The 15,735-nt window shown below is 40.9% G+C and overlaps 1 protein-coding gene and 1 non-coding gene across 2 annotated transcripts in view; both read left to right on the top strand.

The window, feature by feature from the left end:
- CRLF3 (cytokine receptor like factor 3) overlaps positions 1-15,735 on the top strand; it is a 41,009-nt gene that overhangs the window by 17,739 nt on the left and 7,535 nt on the right. The window contains exons 3-6 of the mRNA XM_061390455.1: positions 27-114; positions 1,242-1,419; positions 3,131-3,353; positions 4,252-4,384. Of these exons, the coding sequence (XP_061246439.1) occupies positions 27-114; positions 1,242-1,419; positions 3,131-3,353; positions 4,252-4,384 (622 nt within the window). The remainder of the gene's footprint in view (positions 1-26; positions 115-1,241; positions 1,420-3,130; positions 3,354-4,251; positions 4,385-15,735) is intronic.
- On the top strand, positions 8,486-8,616 carry LOC133233141 (small nucleolar RNA SNORA30/SNORA37 family). The gene has a single exon (XR_009731618.1). It is a non-coding gene; the product is annotated as a small nucleolar RNA SNORA30/SNORA37 family (small nucleolar RNA).

Genomic DNA, 15,735 nt, shown 5'->3' on the forward strand with positions numbered 1-15,735 from the left:
ACTGGTTCTCTTATCCCTGATTGTAGGTGAGCTCGCCATTCGGGGAGGTATAGGAGAACAGAATGAAAAGCTCTGGAGCTTTACCAAGAAAGCCTCACACATCCAGCTGGACAGGTGAGAGCGCGTGTCTCTTGGGCTTAAACTGCTTTTCTTTTTTTTCTCTCTCTCTCCCTCTCTCCTTCTCTTTTTCCTGTTAAAAATTATGATTCAAGGAGATAGAGAGTATATTTTTCAAAGTTTCACTACCCATTACCAGTATTACTAGTGTGGAATAGTCGGGATTGTAATCTATGAAATAGAACTACTACAGATTTTCTTCAATCCTAACATGTAAGAGAATCATTAAATTTTAAAAATTCTGGACATATCATTAAACTGAGTCATGGCTCAGACCACAAGGTCCTGCTGTTTAGCACAGGGAATTGTATTCAATAACCAATGATGGACCACAATGGAAAAGAATATAAAAAAGAATGCATGTAATATGTATAAATGAATCACTTTGTCATACAGCAGAAATTAATGCAATACTGTAAAGCAACTGTACTTCAGTTGAAACAAAGAAAATTGAGTCACAACTCAGTAAACCAAATCTTTTGACATAAACTTGACAGTTGTGATCCTATCCCTTTTCATCCCCCCACTGCCATTAGCATTATTTACCAGCGGCTCCTGCGTCCTTACAGCATGTGACTGATTGAAAATGTTGCTTGTTGGGAAGCCCCTGGCTGTGCACTGGTTAGGATTTCACTCTCTCATTGCTGAGGGCCTGGATTCAACCCCTGGTGGGAAACTAAAATCCCACAAGCCACACGTTTGAGTCAAAAAATAAATAAGTGAAATGACAAATAAAATATTCTTTGTTAATTTTTTAAAAATTGATGTATAGTTGATTTTCAGTGTTGTATGTGTTTTGAGGTATACAATGTGTACTGTGCTTAGTTGCTCAGTCATGTCTGACTCTTTGCAACCCCGAAGGCTGTAGCCCACCAGGCTCGCTCCTCTGTCCATGGGGATTCTCCAAGCAAGGATACTGGAGTGGGTTGCCATGCCCTCCTCCACGGAATCTTCCTAACCTAGGGATTGAACCCAGGTCTCCCACATTGCACGCAGATTCTTTACCGATTGAGCGTCCAGGGAAGCCCAATACAACATAGTGATATGCAATTTTAAAAGCTATACTCCCTTGTATTTTTAACTCTTGGTTAAAAGTCTCATAAACATGAGCTTTCTTTCCTCAGCCTACCAGAAGTGCCTTTACTAGTTGACGTGCCTTGCTTATCTGCTCAATTGGATGACTCAATTCTTAACATAGTGAAAGACCATATTTTTAAACATGGAACGGTAGCATCTCGCCCACCAGTACAGATAGAAGAATTGATAGAGAAACCTGGAGGCATCATCGTACGGTGGTGTAAGGTATGTAATTCAGAACTGTAGAAGTGGCTTCAGCGTTATGAATTTGAGTTTTAGGGGCCTTTACAATTTTTTTTTATTAGTTCCTGTTTTCTTCTCTGCATGAACAAAAGTGCCTTTTGCTTTACAATTAAGGTCATAGGGAACTTGAACTAGCTGTTGCTTTGAGATGAACAGTTTTGAAGGTACTTTTTAAAATCTCTGTATCGAAACGTTTGCCATCACACATTTCCCAAACGTAACTTGGTGAGTTGAGAATTGCTCCCATTTCTGTTTATTAGAAAAGTTCAGAAGGTATTAGTGAATGTTGGCTGTTGGATATTTTTCTGTTCAACATTGAACTAGTACCTCTGAAATAAAAGTTCAAAAGTATGTTCTTTTCCCCCACACTCTCAGCATTACCAAGAATTTTGTGTATTGGTCATATTAAGCATGTAATAAGTCATATTATGCATGTGAATTACCATATTTTAGATAAAAACCATGTCCAAGTGAGTCATAATATCTTGGCTGTTGACAAATACATCATTCAGAGGTGGGTGGTCAGCTTCTGGAAACTTTTCTTAAATGGGATTTTTACTTTTGTTACAAAATTGTTTTTCTTGTTTTTGATTAATTTTTTATTCTTTTCATTGTTTTTAATGAAATTTTAAAAATGAAGCCTTTGTACAGAAGAAAGAAGTAGATACTTCTGTTGGTTCAAAACAAAGACTCTTATTCTATTTCTGTTTTTTTTTGCCTGTCAGTTCTTTTGTTATAAGTATTATTATTCATGCTTTCTTGCATACACATTTAAGATTTTCTAAAGTATATACCTAGCTGTAAAACTATGAGGTAGCATATTAGATCTATACTCTACCAGGAGATAACCAAACTCTTCCCAAAGTGATTGTCCCCGAGTGTCCTTCTCCCAGTGGTGTACACATGCCTCTTACTCTGCATCTTCACCGGTACTTGGCATTGTCAGACTTTATATCTTTGCCAGTGTAGTACCTCATGGTGGATTTTGACTGCATTTTCCATACTACAAGTTAGGCTGCATATCTTTATATATTTTCAGCTGCTTATATTTCTTATTCTGTAAAACACTTATTCGTGTCTTCTATGCATTTCCCTTGCTGGCTGCTTTGTCTTCTTTTATAAGTTTTACATATTACATTTTACATATTACATTTTACAAAGTCCTTTATATATTTCAGATATTACCTCTCTCTTAGTTACATGAATAATGTAGTTGTGGGAAGCTTGTCTTTGAATTTTGACTGTCTTATCTTGGGCTTTATTGTGTAGGAAACACATCGTTACTTCAAAGGAAGCAGATCTGTTCATATCACACTGGTGTTATAAAGCACGTGGTTCAGGGACTTGTGGCAGTCCAGTGGTTAAGAATCCGCCTGCCAGTATAGGGGATGCAGATTCAATCCCTGGTTGGGGAACTAAGATCCCACATGTCTAGGGGCAACTAAATCCAAGTGCTGCAATGAAGACTCAGTGCACCAAAAAAAAAAAAAACAAACAAAATAAAAACACATGGTTCAGTAAGGAAAAGAAGGGAAATAATGATGTCATATTTTCTCTGAGCTTCCTGAGACCAGCTCATATTCAGCATATGGGCCTGTTTGCTCAGTCCCAAAGGCCCCCATTCAGAGTTAGGTTGTAATGCTGAGAGAAGTTGTTCTCTGACTTCTGCCTAACATAAAGCCTTTCTCCCCAGGTGGATGACGACTTTACCGCCCAAGATTACAGGCTCCAGTTCCGTAAATGTACTTCCAATCATTTTGAGGATGTATATGTAGGCTCTGAAACGGAATTCATTGTGTTGCACATAGACCCCAACGTTGATTATCAGTTCAGAGTCTGCGCCCGAGGAGACGGCCGACAGGAGTGGAGTCCGTGGAGCGTCCCCCAGATCGGTCATTCCACACTGGTGCCGCATGGTATGCCGTTGCCCTCTTACTCCTGAAACTTTCCTGTGTATGAAGACTTGTATTCTTTGCTAAAAGGCAGCCCACTGACAACCCTTTTTCCTAAGGATAGACCCTGAATTGATGGAGAATGACATGAGACACATCTTTTACTTCCTGCTCAGATTATTTCATGTGGATTTTGATAAATTTTCATTCATCCCCAAATGGGCTAACCAGGTGGTTCAAGTGGTAAAGAACCCGCTTGCCAATGCAGGAGATGTGGGTTCAATCCCTGAGTTGGGAAGATCCCCTATAGTAGGAAATGGCACCCCACTCCAGTATTCTTGCCTGGAGAATCCCATGGACAGAGAGGAGCCTGGTGGGCTACAGTCCACGGGGTTGCAAAGAGTCAGACACGACTGAGCATGCATGCACATGAGGTTCCCCAAGTAGTGCCAGATAGGAGTAGAAACGTCCCTAAAAGCAAAGATTTGTAAATACTGCCTTAGAAGACTGCAGTATTTAACCCAAACCTTCAATGTATATCTTGCTAGGGGCTTTTTTTTTTTATTTTTCAAAAAAAGTCTTATGATTTGAAATTGATCTCTCGTATTACTTTTTAAAAATATTTAGACTCATTTCTTAATTACCTCTTAGGTTGGAATAAGCTCAAACATGATTTTATTGAGTAGTAAGGGATAATGCTTGTTTGATCTTCCTTGCCACAAATGTGCAAGAAGAGACTAAAATCTTTGTGGTATGTAGGATTAACCATGACACCCTATCACTGAATTTTTCCCTTTATTGAACTTGCCCATGACTCCTAAGAGTGGCGTCTTCCACTTCCAAGTTTTATTTAATATATCTGTGTCGAAGATTTTCCCCAAATGATTCTAACAGTTTTCAATATCTTTTGCTTTTTAAAAAGAGTGGACAGCTGGCTTTGAGGGGTACAGCCTGAGCAGTCGGAGAAACATAGCACTTCGTAACGATGCCGAGTCGTCCGGTGTTCTCTACTCCAGCGCGCCCACTTACTTCTGTGGGCAGACGTTAACATTCAGGCAAGTGGATATTAAAAGATCTGACTCTCAGGCCTTGGGCAGTAGCAGGAAGTACTCAGAGCATCCAGGAGCTTCTGGTCTAAAGAGTCCTGAGTTTATTCTGTCATTTCTAGGCAGTATTACCTTGGAGCCATTTCCTTATTTCTCTTTGCTTCGCTTTTCTCATATGTAGTCATAGGGTTATTATGAGCATGAAGTGAGATAAAGTGTTTAAAATGCCTTCCTTTGCTTGATAACATAGTGCATGGTGTTTAGGTCTTCTTTCCTCCTGGTAAATAGAGATAAACAGAATATCTCTCAAAAGTCCATCTTAAAAATTCAGAGGTCCCCAATTTTTTTTTTCCTTTGTGAATCCAAAAGAGCAGGTTTCAGTGAAAGACAGCCTAAGGAAACGTACTATGTGTAGATACGTGTGGTATATATGTTTAGTCTTTGTAAAATAAAGTGGAAAACAAGCCTCTCCTGCCACCAGTTATTTTCTACTTCTTCACCCATGGCTCCCTGTCTTAGAAAAATTCCCTTTTCCTTGTTTTCATGTTTGCTGAGATACATTCTCTGTAGTCCTGTTTCTAAATAACTTTTCCTGAGAACCAAAGCCCAGTTTTGATTGAGGAAAGTAAAGCTCGCCTGATGTTCACCATACACCCCTCAGTGTAGCAAGCTCTCCTCTAGGTTTTAAGTCGTGAGAATCGTGGGATTTTATTGTGAATGCTTGTTCCGGGTTACTCTTGTTCTCAGTCTCTTGTATAAGGCATGGAGAGTATCTGAAAGTTTTCTCTAAGCTAATGTTGCCATGTTCTCCACCAGCCAAGTCATTTGAACTGTCAGCATGATCAGAATGCACTAGTTTATGCTTTGTCTCATTTCTGACACCTCCCCTTGCCCCTTACGTTACAATGAAAGAATGACTTAATAACCAGAAAAATACTGACAGAGAAGTAAGGAGTCTAGTACCTAACATCGACTTAGTTATTCCCCGGGTAATCAGTTTTCTGAACTAACAAATCTCTTCTCTGCTTATGTCCCTTGTTGATAGAGATATTCCCATTAGTGAGTCTTCTGAGCAGAAGGGACTTCTGTATAATGACAGGGCTTCCTGAGTTAATAGGTTCAGGCCAGATATCTCAGCTCATAATAAGAATAATAATCAGTGTAATATTGCAGTTTTAAGTTGCATTTACCATGTGCCAGGTGCTATTCTAAGCACTTCACTTATTGCTTCTCATAACCCAATGAAATAGGTTTAGTTACCCATTTTATGGATGAAGATACTGAGGCACAGGGAAGTCCAGTCACTTACCCAGGGTCACACAACTAGTAAATGGCAAAGCTAGGATTTGAACCCAGTCAGTCTGGGTCCCATGATTTTAACACTGGTCTTTATTGCTTCTTGGGCTTCCCTGTGGCAGGAAAATAATTCTCCTGCCAATGTAGGAGACTTGAATTCGATCCCTGGGTTGTGAAGATCCCCTGGAGAAGGAAATGGCTACCCACTCCAGTGTTCTTGCCTGGGAAATCCCATGGATAGAGGAGCCTGGCAGGCTACAGTCCATGGGGTTGCAGAGTCGGACACGACTTAGCGACTAAACAACAAACAGCGATATTGCTTCTTGTTAGTCTTTTTCATGCCAGAGTGTGGAAATGTACAGTTTCTCCATATCCTTAGCTCTCTTCCTTTCCCGTCTTCTGTGACTTTTCTCACTTGGTGATGGTGATCGGATGCTCTTCTACCAGTAACTTCTTCCTCTGTGAACCCAGGGGAACCCGGCCAATAGATGACCTACTTAGGTTTATTTCTTAAGTCATTCAATAAATGTTTTTAGGTTACGACATTAGAAATTACGCATTGATTTACATCCACCTCCTTTGTGCAGCCTGTGGCCTGACAGTTGGCCTAACCCATTAGCTCCTCCTTCCTCCTCCAAGGGTGCTTGACTGGGCCCCTCTTGGCAGGTGATTAACTGACAGTTAAGCTCAGTGTTACCTTAGTCAGACCTTTGCATTTTTGTCATTTTTCCTTTGAATGTGGATTGAAAATGTTTTCTTTTGTTGTTTAAAGTAATGCTGGTCATTGGCCATGACGGCAGAAGATGTGAATGGTGTGTTTGTGTTGGGGGCACCGTCTTGTGTTTGGGGGGAGGGCGCAGGCAGATAGGCCTACTTGAATAAAGGTGAACTTTATCTAGTTTTTTAAGGACTTCATAGTCAGAGGGGTGATTATACTCCTGCAGGCCCTGTCCTGTGGCTCAACCCAGTCTATGCTGAAGTTTCTGAAATGCTTCGAGCTGCTGATGTCAAAGAAACCTGTTACTGGCCAGCTCTTAACAGTCTCTCCAGCCCAGCCTCAGGTGATGCCTGGGTCCCCTCCTTCCCGGCCACTCCCTGACTTCCTGTCTTGAATATTCCTGCCTTCCCTTGCTTCTAAAATTTCCCGATTATACTATTTTTTAAACCATATTTTTACTGTCTCTTCTCTACCACCTCCTTTCTTTAGCTTCCCTTAGTCTGATAAAATATTTGCTGATCTGTAAAGTGTGTAGAAATATCTCAGAATATCACTGTTACTCAGACTTGAGCCCTGAGAATGTATTCTATGCATTGGTAGTTTAATATTAAGTAAAGAATCTGGGATATTGAGAAATCTCATTTTTATAAGAGCATATCTGGGAAGAAGAAAATTTTCTTTGATGGTGAGACTTTTGTCTTAGTTCAGAAAATTATTTAATAATTCTTGGTTACTTGTGAATAAAGGAACTTTGTAATCCTCATTTCTCCTGTAAGCATTGTCATAGTCAGCTTATGCCCTTTTGTTGCAAATAGCCTTGCTTTGCCCAATGCCAAGGAAGCCCAGAGGGAGAGTAGTCTTCCACTGTTGCTGTAAATGTTTGGCGAAGCGCTTAATTTTTTAAACTTTATTTTTTGCAATTGTTGCCTATAATGAGGGCATCCCAGGTGACTCAGTGGTAAAAGAATCCACCTGCCCATTTAGGAGATGGGAATTTGATCCCTGGGTCGGGAAGGTCCCCTGAAGGAGGAAACAACAACAAATATTCTTGCCTGGAAAATTCCATGGACAGAAGAGCCTGGCAGGGTACAGCCCATGGAGTGACAAAGAGTTGGATACTACTGAGTCCATCTATAATGAGCTTTCTGAGCCTGGATAGTGTTTGGAGAGGAGGTGGTGGTGTAAGCTTGTATGTTCTCCTCCCTACCGGGCTTTTTCAGTTTGGAGGGAAGTGTGGCTAAAATTGACCTTGGAGTGTGGGTATTGTTGCAGCACTTGATGACGTTGCCATGTGAGTAATAGAAGCTGATTTTGGTTCTCTAATACATATATATTTATTAAAAAAAAAAACAAAAACAGGGACTTCCCTGGCAGTCCAGTAGTTAAGACTCTATGCTTCCACTGCAGGGGGCTCCAGTACGTCCCTGATTGGGGAACTAAGATCCCGTATGCTGTGCTGTAAAAAAAAAAAAAATATGGAATTTAGAAAGACGGTCATGACGATCCTATATGCAAGGCAGCAAAAGAGACACAGATGTGTAAAGAACAGACTTTTGGACTATGTGGGAGAAGGTGAGGGTGGGATAATTTAAGAGAATAGCATTGAAACATGCACATTACCGTATGTAAAATAGGTGACCAGTGCAAGTTCGATGCATGAAGCAGGGCACTCAAAGCTGGTGCTCTGGGACAACCCAGAGGGATGGGGTGGGGAGGGAGTGGGGTTCAGGATGGGGGGACATATTGTACACGTGGCTGATTCATGTTGATGTATGGCTAAAACAACCACAATATTGTGAAACAATTATCCTCCAATTAAATAAATTAATTAAAAAAAAAATCTTCCTTTTAACAGCCTTCCTTATCCTGGTAGCCTCGGAGGGTACTGTCTTCTTCTTTCCCCATGAGGAAATGAGAGCAGAGAGAGACTGACTCATCAATATTTAAATCCTGAGCGTCTCACCCCAGTCTGTGCTCTTAACCACTGTGCTACCCTGCCTTTCACAAGTAACATAACGTGGTAAATTGAGTGGTAAATCAGCTGGCTATTTTTTGTTAACTTTTTTCTACCAAGAACATCAAAAAGTAAAGTTCCACTAGCACTTTCACAGGTCCTCCCCTAGGCAGTGTGGCCAGGTTTTGGTAGCTGGTACTGAAATTGACAACCCTTGATTATATCCTTGCCCTGGAACTGTGTCAGTGGCGACTGTCAATCAATGGGACGGGACGAGGGGGGAAGTCATGTTCCAGTTACTTATTGTTGTGTAACAAGCCACCCCCAAACTTAAACAACTCTAGTCACTTATTTAGCTCAGGAAACTACAGTTCGCAGAGTATGGCAAGGACAACTCATCTCTGCTTATGCGGAGTCAGCTGGGGTGGTTTGACCAAGGATGGTGGATCAACTTCCAAGATGACCTGTTGACATGGCTGGCAGGTTGATTCTGGCTCCTGGGGCCTCTCTGTGGACTGCCTGTGCCTGCTCATAGCCTGCTGGCTGGGTTCCAAGAATCAGCATCCCAAGAGGTAGGAAATAGAAACTGAGAGCTTCTTAAGGTCGAGTCTGGAGACTAACCCAGCATCACTTCTGCCATGCTTTGTTGCTCAACTGCTCACAGAGTCCAGATCCCAGGGAGGAGACGTAGACCCTGCCTTATTTATTGATATTTTTTGCCGTGCCTTGAAACAAGTGGGATCTTAGTTCCCCAACCAGGGATCAAACCCGTGCCCGCTGCCCAGTCTTAACTACTGGACTGTCAGGGAGATCCTTAGAGCCTGCTTTTTTGTTGTTGTTTTGGTTGACCTTCCTTGACCAGCACTCAGACTCACCCCCTGCAGTGGAAGTGCAGAGTCTTAACTGCTGGACCACCAGGGGAAGTCCCTAGACTGCTGCTTGATGGAGGAAATATCAATGAATCTGGGGGCTTTCTGTTAGAAATGCCATGGTTGGTAGCTGTTAGAAAGGGGTTTCTTGGAATATGTGCATTTGGTTTAATGCTTGCCTTGTTTGAACATTAGCATTACCTTTGCTGAATGAATTTAAGCTGGAGGAGATCTCTATTTTTCTGTACAAGCTTGGTCTCTGTCATTACCAAGTGTATCTTTAATACTAATTACTACCTCTTCATATCGTAAAAAAACAAAAATCTCAGTCTAATATAATTTTATCTGGTAAAATCCCAGCTGGGCATAATCTCTACTAGGATTAGGAAGTTAATTTAACTATAGGGTCTTTGAAACCTTATCACTTTCTTCTTTTATTGAGACAGTGCCCTGTCCCAGGTGAATACAGCTTTGCTGGTGTTTTCTGTTTTGTTAGAGTGATCCCCTCTGGAGGCTTGATGTGTAGTTCTTTCCGGGTGAAGCTTGTGTCTTATTACAGGTGTGGGGTATGTTGTCAGACAGAAGTTTTCCCCACAGACCTTTTATTATAGACTTGGATGAGATAAGACAGGTGGTTCCTAAGTAGACTAAGGATTCTGTAGTTTTTAGTTTGTTTGTAGAGAGAGGATGACATGAAATCATAGAATCATATCTGCTTTGGGATGTTCACAAGGAGTTATAACCATTCCTTACAGATAATCTGAGGAATATTTCTTATACTTTTTTCCTATCCATATCTCTGTCTGAAACTGCTTTTCTAAAATGTAAGGACAGTTCTCTTGCTCACCTGAGGTCTTTCTGAATGATGCTGACCATTTCATTCAACGCTTATTCCACTCTGATGGTATTTACACTATTTGGTATGGTTGGGAATGCAAAGTTTTTAAAAAAAGAAAAAACAAGAACCTTTGGCTAATAGTTTATAAGTTAGGATAAGAGAGATTCTGAGGAACTTCCCTGGTGGTTCCGTGGCTAAGACTGTGCACTTCCAATGCTTCCGTTGCAGAGGGTATGGGTTCGATCCCTGGTCAGGGAACTAAGATCCCACATGCCGTTCAGCGTGGCTAAAAATAAAGAAACTGGTAGCACCGTAGCACCATTAAAAAAAATATGATTAGACAGTCAAACCTTAAAAAAAAAAATCCTGAATGCTGTGAGATATAGGGGAAGGGAAATTTACTTCTAGATGAGGGGATGATGAAGGCTTTATCTCAGAGTTAGAAAGGACAGTTCAGGTAGGGAAATAAAGCAAGAACCAAAGATATGGAGGAGGGAAAATATGGAGAACAGGAAGTAATTGGTATAAATGGAGTTAATAGAGACAGGCACATAGAGAGAGCCCCAGAAAAGTAGGATATTCTTAGTTCTGAAGAATTTAATGAGTTAATGTCTATAAATCCTCATTACATGCTCAGGAGGTAGAAATGTTATATAGATGAGGAAACTGAGGTGTAAAAAGATTAAACCACCTGCCTGAGGTTGTACAGATTCTTTTGGGGGGGATTCATACCGTGAGGCATGTGGGATCTTAACCAGAGATGGAACCTGTGCCTCTTGCAGTGGAAGCGTGGAGTCCTAACCACTGGACCACCAGGGAGTTCCGTGTACAGCTTCTTATAGTTATCCTGAGATTCAGATCCTGGCAGTCCAGCCCCGTAGGTCTCTCTCCGCTTGGACCTAGAATGTGACAGGAAGCCATTGGAGGACATTGAGCAGATGAATGAGGTGATCTGATGTGCGTTTTACAGGTGGTTTTGGCTGCTGGGTGGAAAGAAGTCTGGAAAGTGGTGAAGGCCTGGAGACCAGTTAGGAGGCTGGAGAGGAGGGGCAAAAATGTTAACCAGAAATGAGGGAAAAGCTGCGCTCAGCATTAAAGGGTTAATCTTGTTGACAGCTCAACCTGGACCAGAAGTTAGTGATAAGTGGTCAGAATCTGGGTTTATTTTGAAGGAAGCACTGACAGGATTTATTGACAAGTGGTTGTAGGGTATGAGAAAAGTGTAACCTCCGGGTTTTCGGAGTAAGTAACTTAGGGTAGAATTGTCATTTACTGAAGTAGGTGAGGCCTTTTGAGGAACCTGTTTCTGGGTGAATATCAGTTTGTTCTTTCACAAATTAATTTCCTTATAAGACATTTAAGTGAAGATGTGGAGTGGACAGTGAATATACAAGTGTGGAGTTAAGTGGAGAAGACCAGGCTGAAGATACTAGTGAGAGGTTTTTTTTTTTTTAGTTTTTTTTTTTTTGTCTGCACTGTGCAACATGTGGGATCTTTGTTCTCTGACCAAGGATCGAACGTGTACTCCTTGCATTGGAGGTGTGGGTCTTAACCACTGGACTGCCAGGGAAGTCCAACTTCAGAGGTTTTAACGTGGTGGTTTAGTCGCAAAGTCATGTCCTTCTCTTGGCGACCCCATGGACTGTAGCCTGCCAGGCTCCTCTGTCCATGGGATTTTCCAGGCAAGAGTACTGGAGTGGGGTGCCATTGCCTTCTCGAGTAGATGCATAGCAGTACCTTAGTTCTGAATTTTTTCCACTTCTGGAAACTTTTTGGAGGAATGAAAGAGGTGGGGGAACCCGGAAGTGCTTTTTCAATAGAACTAAGTAATACAGAAAACTCAAATTCCAAATTAGCTGTAAAGACTTCATAAAAACACAACTAGGCAGGAAGTCATGATATTTGCTGGCCAACCTCAGAATCTCCAGATATTCAGTCCCAAAAGAAGACCCCACAAGACTATGATGGCCAGGAGAGAACAGTGCTTGAGTGTTCCTGAGGAAGCAGAGAGAAAAGGTGTAACAAATCTCCAGGGCAGTCAGAGTGCATCACTTTACGAAGCAGGGGCTGTGTCTTTTGGTGACAGTGGACAGTGGTCTGTAAGCAGCCTTTGACGAGAGCTCCTCTGTCCATGGAATTCTCCAGGCAAGAATACTGGAGTGGGTTGCCATTTCCTCCTCCAGGGGATCTTCCCGACTTAGGGATCGAACCCAGGTCTTCTCCTGCATTGCAGGCAGATTTTTTTTCACCGTCTCAGCCACCGGTGAAGAGAACTCAGGTATATAAATCTGAAAGTCACCCTTTTTAGGTTTTTTTTTCCCCCTCCGACAGTACTGCTTGGCCTGTGGGATCTTGGTTCCTCGAACAGGGATCAAAGTCCCGCAGCTGTGAAAGGGCAGAGTCCTAACCACTGGACCACCAGGGAATTCCCATCTTCATTTAATTTTTTAAAAAATGCCTTCCATCAGTGTTTTGTCATTTTTTTTCTTGTCTTACTACACATGCTAGGAAGTGTAATTCTGAGCAGCAGCGCTGAAAGTAGACATCCTTGTCTCATTCCAGATCTAGGAATAAGGTGCTAGTATGATGCCAGCTGTAGGTTTTTTGTGGATACCCTCTATCGGGTTAAGGACACTTACTTTGCTGAGAGCTTTATCTATAAATGGATGTTTAATTTTGTCATATTATCTTTATATAACTAATCAGATAATCATATGGTTTGTCTTCTGTTGATATGATGACAGCGATAGATTTTTAAATACTGGATCAGCTTTGCATTCCCATGAGAAGCCCTACTTGACTATGTGTTCTTCTTTTGTATATATTGCTGTAAATTTAGCTTTTATTAATTTTTTGAGGATTTTTACATCTCTTCACAAGAGAGATATCTGTCTCTTTTCTTACAGTGAGTTTGGTATCAGGGTAATTGCCAGCCTCATAGAGTGAGATGGGAAATCATTCTTCCTCTTTTATTTCTCAGAACTGTCTGTGAGAATTGGCATTGTTCCTTAAATGTTTGGTAGAATTCACCAATGAATTCGCCATCCTAGGAGTTTCTTTGTTGGAAGATTTTCAATTTTTACAATAATAATAAGATAATCAGTTTTATTTTAAGAGAGGATAAAAGCTATTTTAGTATTTGTATAGTAAGGAATATATTTCTATATAAAAAAATCCTTGTCTTCCGTGACTTGATAAGACATCCCTTTTCTCTTTTTTTTCCCTGACAAGTCAAGCTGTGCCTTGACCCTCTTTGTTAACATATGGCTTATTTGTTCCTTGGGCTAGATTCCCGTTGGTGACACACAGGCCAGCTGGCTGTGTTCCTGGAAGTCCTTGCAGTCTTCCCAGCAGTGTGTGAGGGTCCTGACTGCTGTTGCTGCATCCTTGTCAGTCTTAAGTGTTACTGTTTTAACCTGTAGCTGTAGGCCATGATAATATTCTTCTTCTCTTTCTTATATTTATCATAAAGTTGGATACTTTCCATAATATATTTGGATATATTATCCAAACAACTGGATTTTTGGACCTTTGCTCCAGGTGTCCACTGTGGGAAGAAGGAAATGTGAGGTTCTGAGGCTTTTCCCAGTTAGCCAAAGTGCGGAGTAATAGGTTTAGCATTCTTTTTGCTGTCAACCTTGCTGCTTTTTGTTCTGAACCATGTTCTTTCTCAGAATACTCTATCTTTGAGAACAATTATCCTCTGCAACTTTCTACATGATTCTGTGCAGTGGATGCCTTCCTGCTAATTTGTACATAAGTTGATTTTTTAAGTTAATTGTATCTCTGAGGTCACTGTACCCTGCCATCAATTATTTTATATGCCATTTGTCTTTTTTATATACTTTTTATATTTGGATGATTTATAGGAAAGTTTTGGGTTTTTTTTTAATAGGACTTGTTTGTGTGAGAGAACCATTCAAATAGTTTTTTTTAGGATATGATGTCCTGATTACTTGTCTTGCAACTTAAAAATTCAAAAATGTTAGGAATCCCTGAAAGTCCAGTGGTTAGAATGCAGTGCTTTCCGTTCTGGGGATCCGGATTCATTCGCTGGCTGGGGAACTAAGATCCTGCAAGCTGTGTGGTATGCCCCCCCACCCCGAAAAAATATTCAAAGATGCTAAATTTACATTCTGTTTCTTAGTGAGCTATGAAAATAGTTCTGGGTTTCAGGAAAATTAGCTCTTTATTTTCATGGTTCATTTTATATTCAAAGAAATTTTTGTAAGCTTTTAATGGCAGCCTTGTGTTGTTTATCAAATGCTGTTTTCATGCAGAATGTTTCTAGGAACAGTTTTGTGATTTATTCAAATTAAGAGTTTTTTTTCCTTTCTTCCCAAGATGTTTTTTTTCTTACTGCTTTGAGTTTCTTTTTTTTAAATTGGAAGATAATTGGTTTACAGTGTTGTGTTGGTTTCTGTCATACGTCATCATGAGTCAGCCATAAGTATACCTATGTCCCCTCCCGCCCACCTCCCTCCCCATCCCACCCCTCTAGGCTGCCACAGAGCACTGGGTTGAGCTTCCTGTGCTCTGCAGCAACTTCCTGCTTTTGAGTTTTAACTCATACTTTATTTCAAGAAAATTTGAGTTAATTATTCATTTAAGAAGTTTAATCACAGGAAAAAATGTACATTTGAAATGAGCTTGCTAAACTCAAGTGAGAGCACAGTGCACCAAAAGATACCAGTTGCAAGCTCAGGGGTCCCCAGGGCCCATCCTTACTTCTAACTACATAGGTGGCTACAAATTCCAAGGTTTCCATGACCACGCTCAGGTTTTATAATTTGCTGGCATGACTCACAGAACTTAGGAAGGCACTTCACTTATGATAATAGTGTTAATATAGCAGGAGGATACACATCAGAACCTGCCAGAGTGAGGGACTCACAGGGCGAGATGTGAGGGGTTCCAGACCAAAGCATACATTTCAGGGATGCGAGACTTTGCAATAACAATACTCAGAGTATTACAAAGCAGGAATGCTCACTCAGCCTTTAGTGTCCAGAGTTTTTATTGGGATTTTATTGATTGCAGGAGACCCAGTCTTCCCAATCCCTGACTTGGGAAGATCCCCCAGAAAAGGAAATGGTAACCAACACAATGTTCTTGCCTGGAAAATCCCATGGACAGCAGAACCTGACGGGCTATAGTCCACAGGTTTGCAAAGAGTCAGACACAACTGAGCATACACACACACACACATACACACACATCTGGGAGATTGGACTGACATCCCTTTGCTCAGAGCCTCAACCCTGTGATCATATGTTTGATCTTTCTGGGGTGACTTGTTCCCATCCTGAGTCGTCGTGTTAGCACAAACTATCTAGGGACCCACCTGGAGCACCTCATTAGCATGGTGGATCTGAGATGCCCACCATGAGTAATGAAGACACACTACTGTCACTTGGAACATTCCAGTGGTTTCGAGATTGTTTCCAGGCATTAAGGCAAGCCAGATTCTTCATTAGGCAATACTAAAATGAATAATTACTATCCTCCATCTATTAGTGATAATATTAGCATGTTTTTATTTTTTAGAGAAATAATATTAGAGATGTTAGGGATAAAATTGAAGTATCTTGTGTTCCTCACATTCATCTCTCTCTATATATATATGTATATAATATATATATTTATCCATATAGTGTTCTGTGTGTTTTTTTTTGTGTTTTGATT

This window comes from Bos javanicus, chromosome 19 (genome assembly GCF_032452875.1).
Source record: "Bos javanicus breed banteng chromosome 19, ARS-OSU_banteng_1.0, whole genome shotgun sequence".
NCBI lineage: Eukaryota > Metazoa > Chordata > Mammalia > Artiodactyla > Bovidae > Bos > Bos javanicus.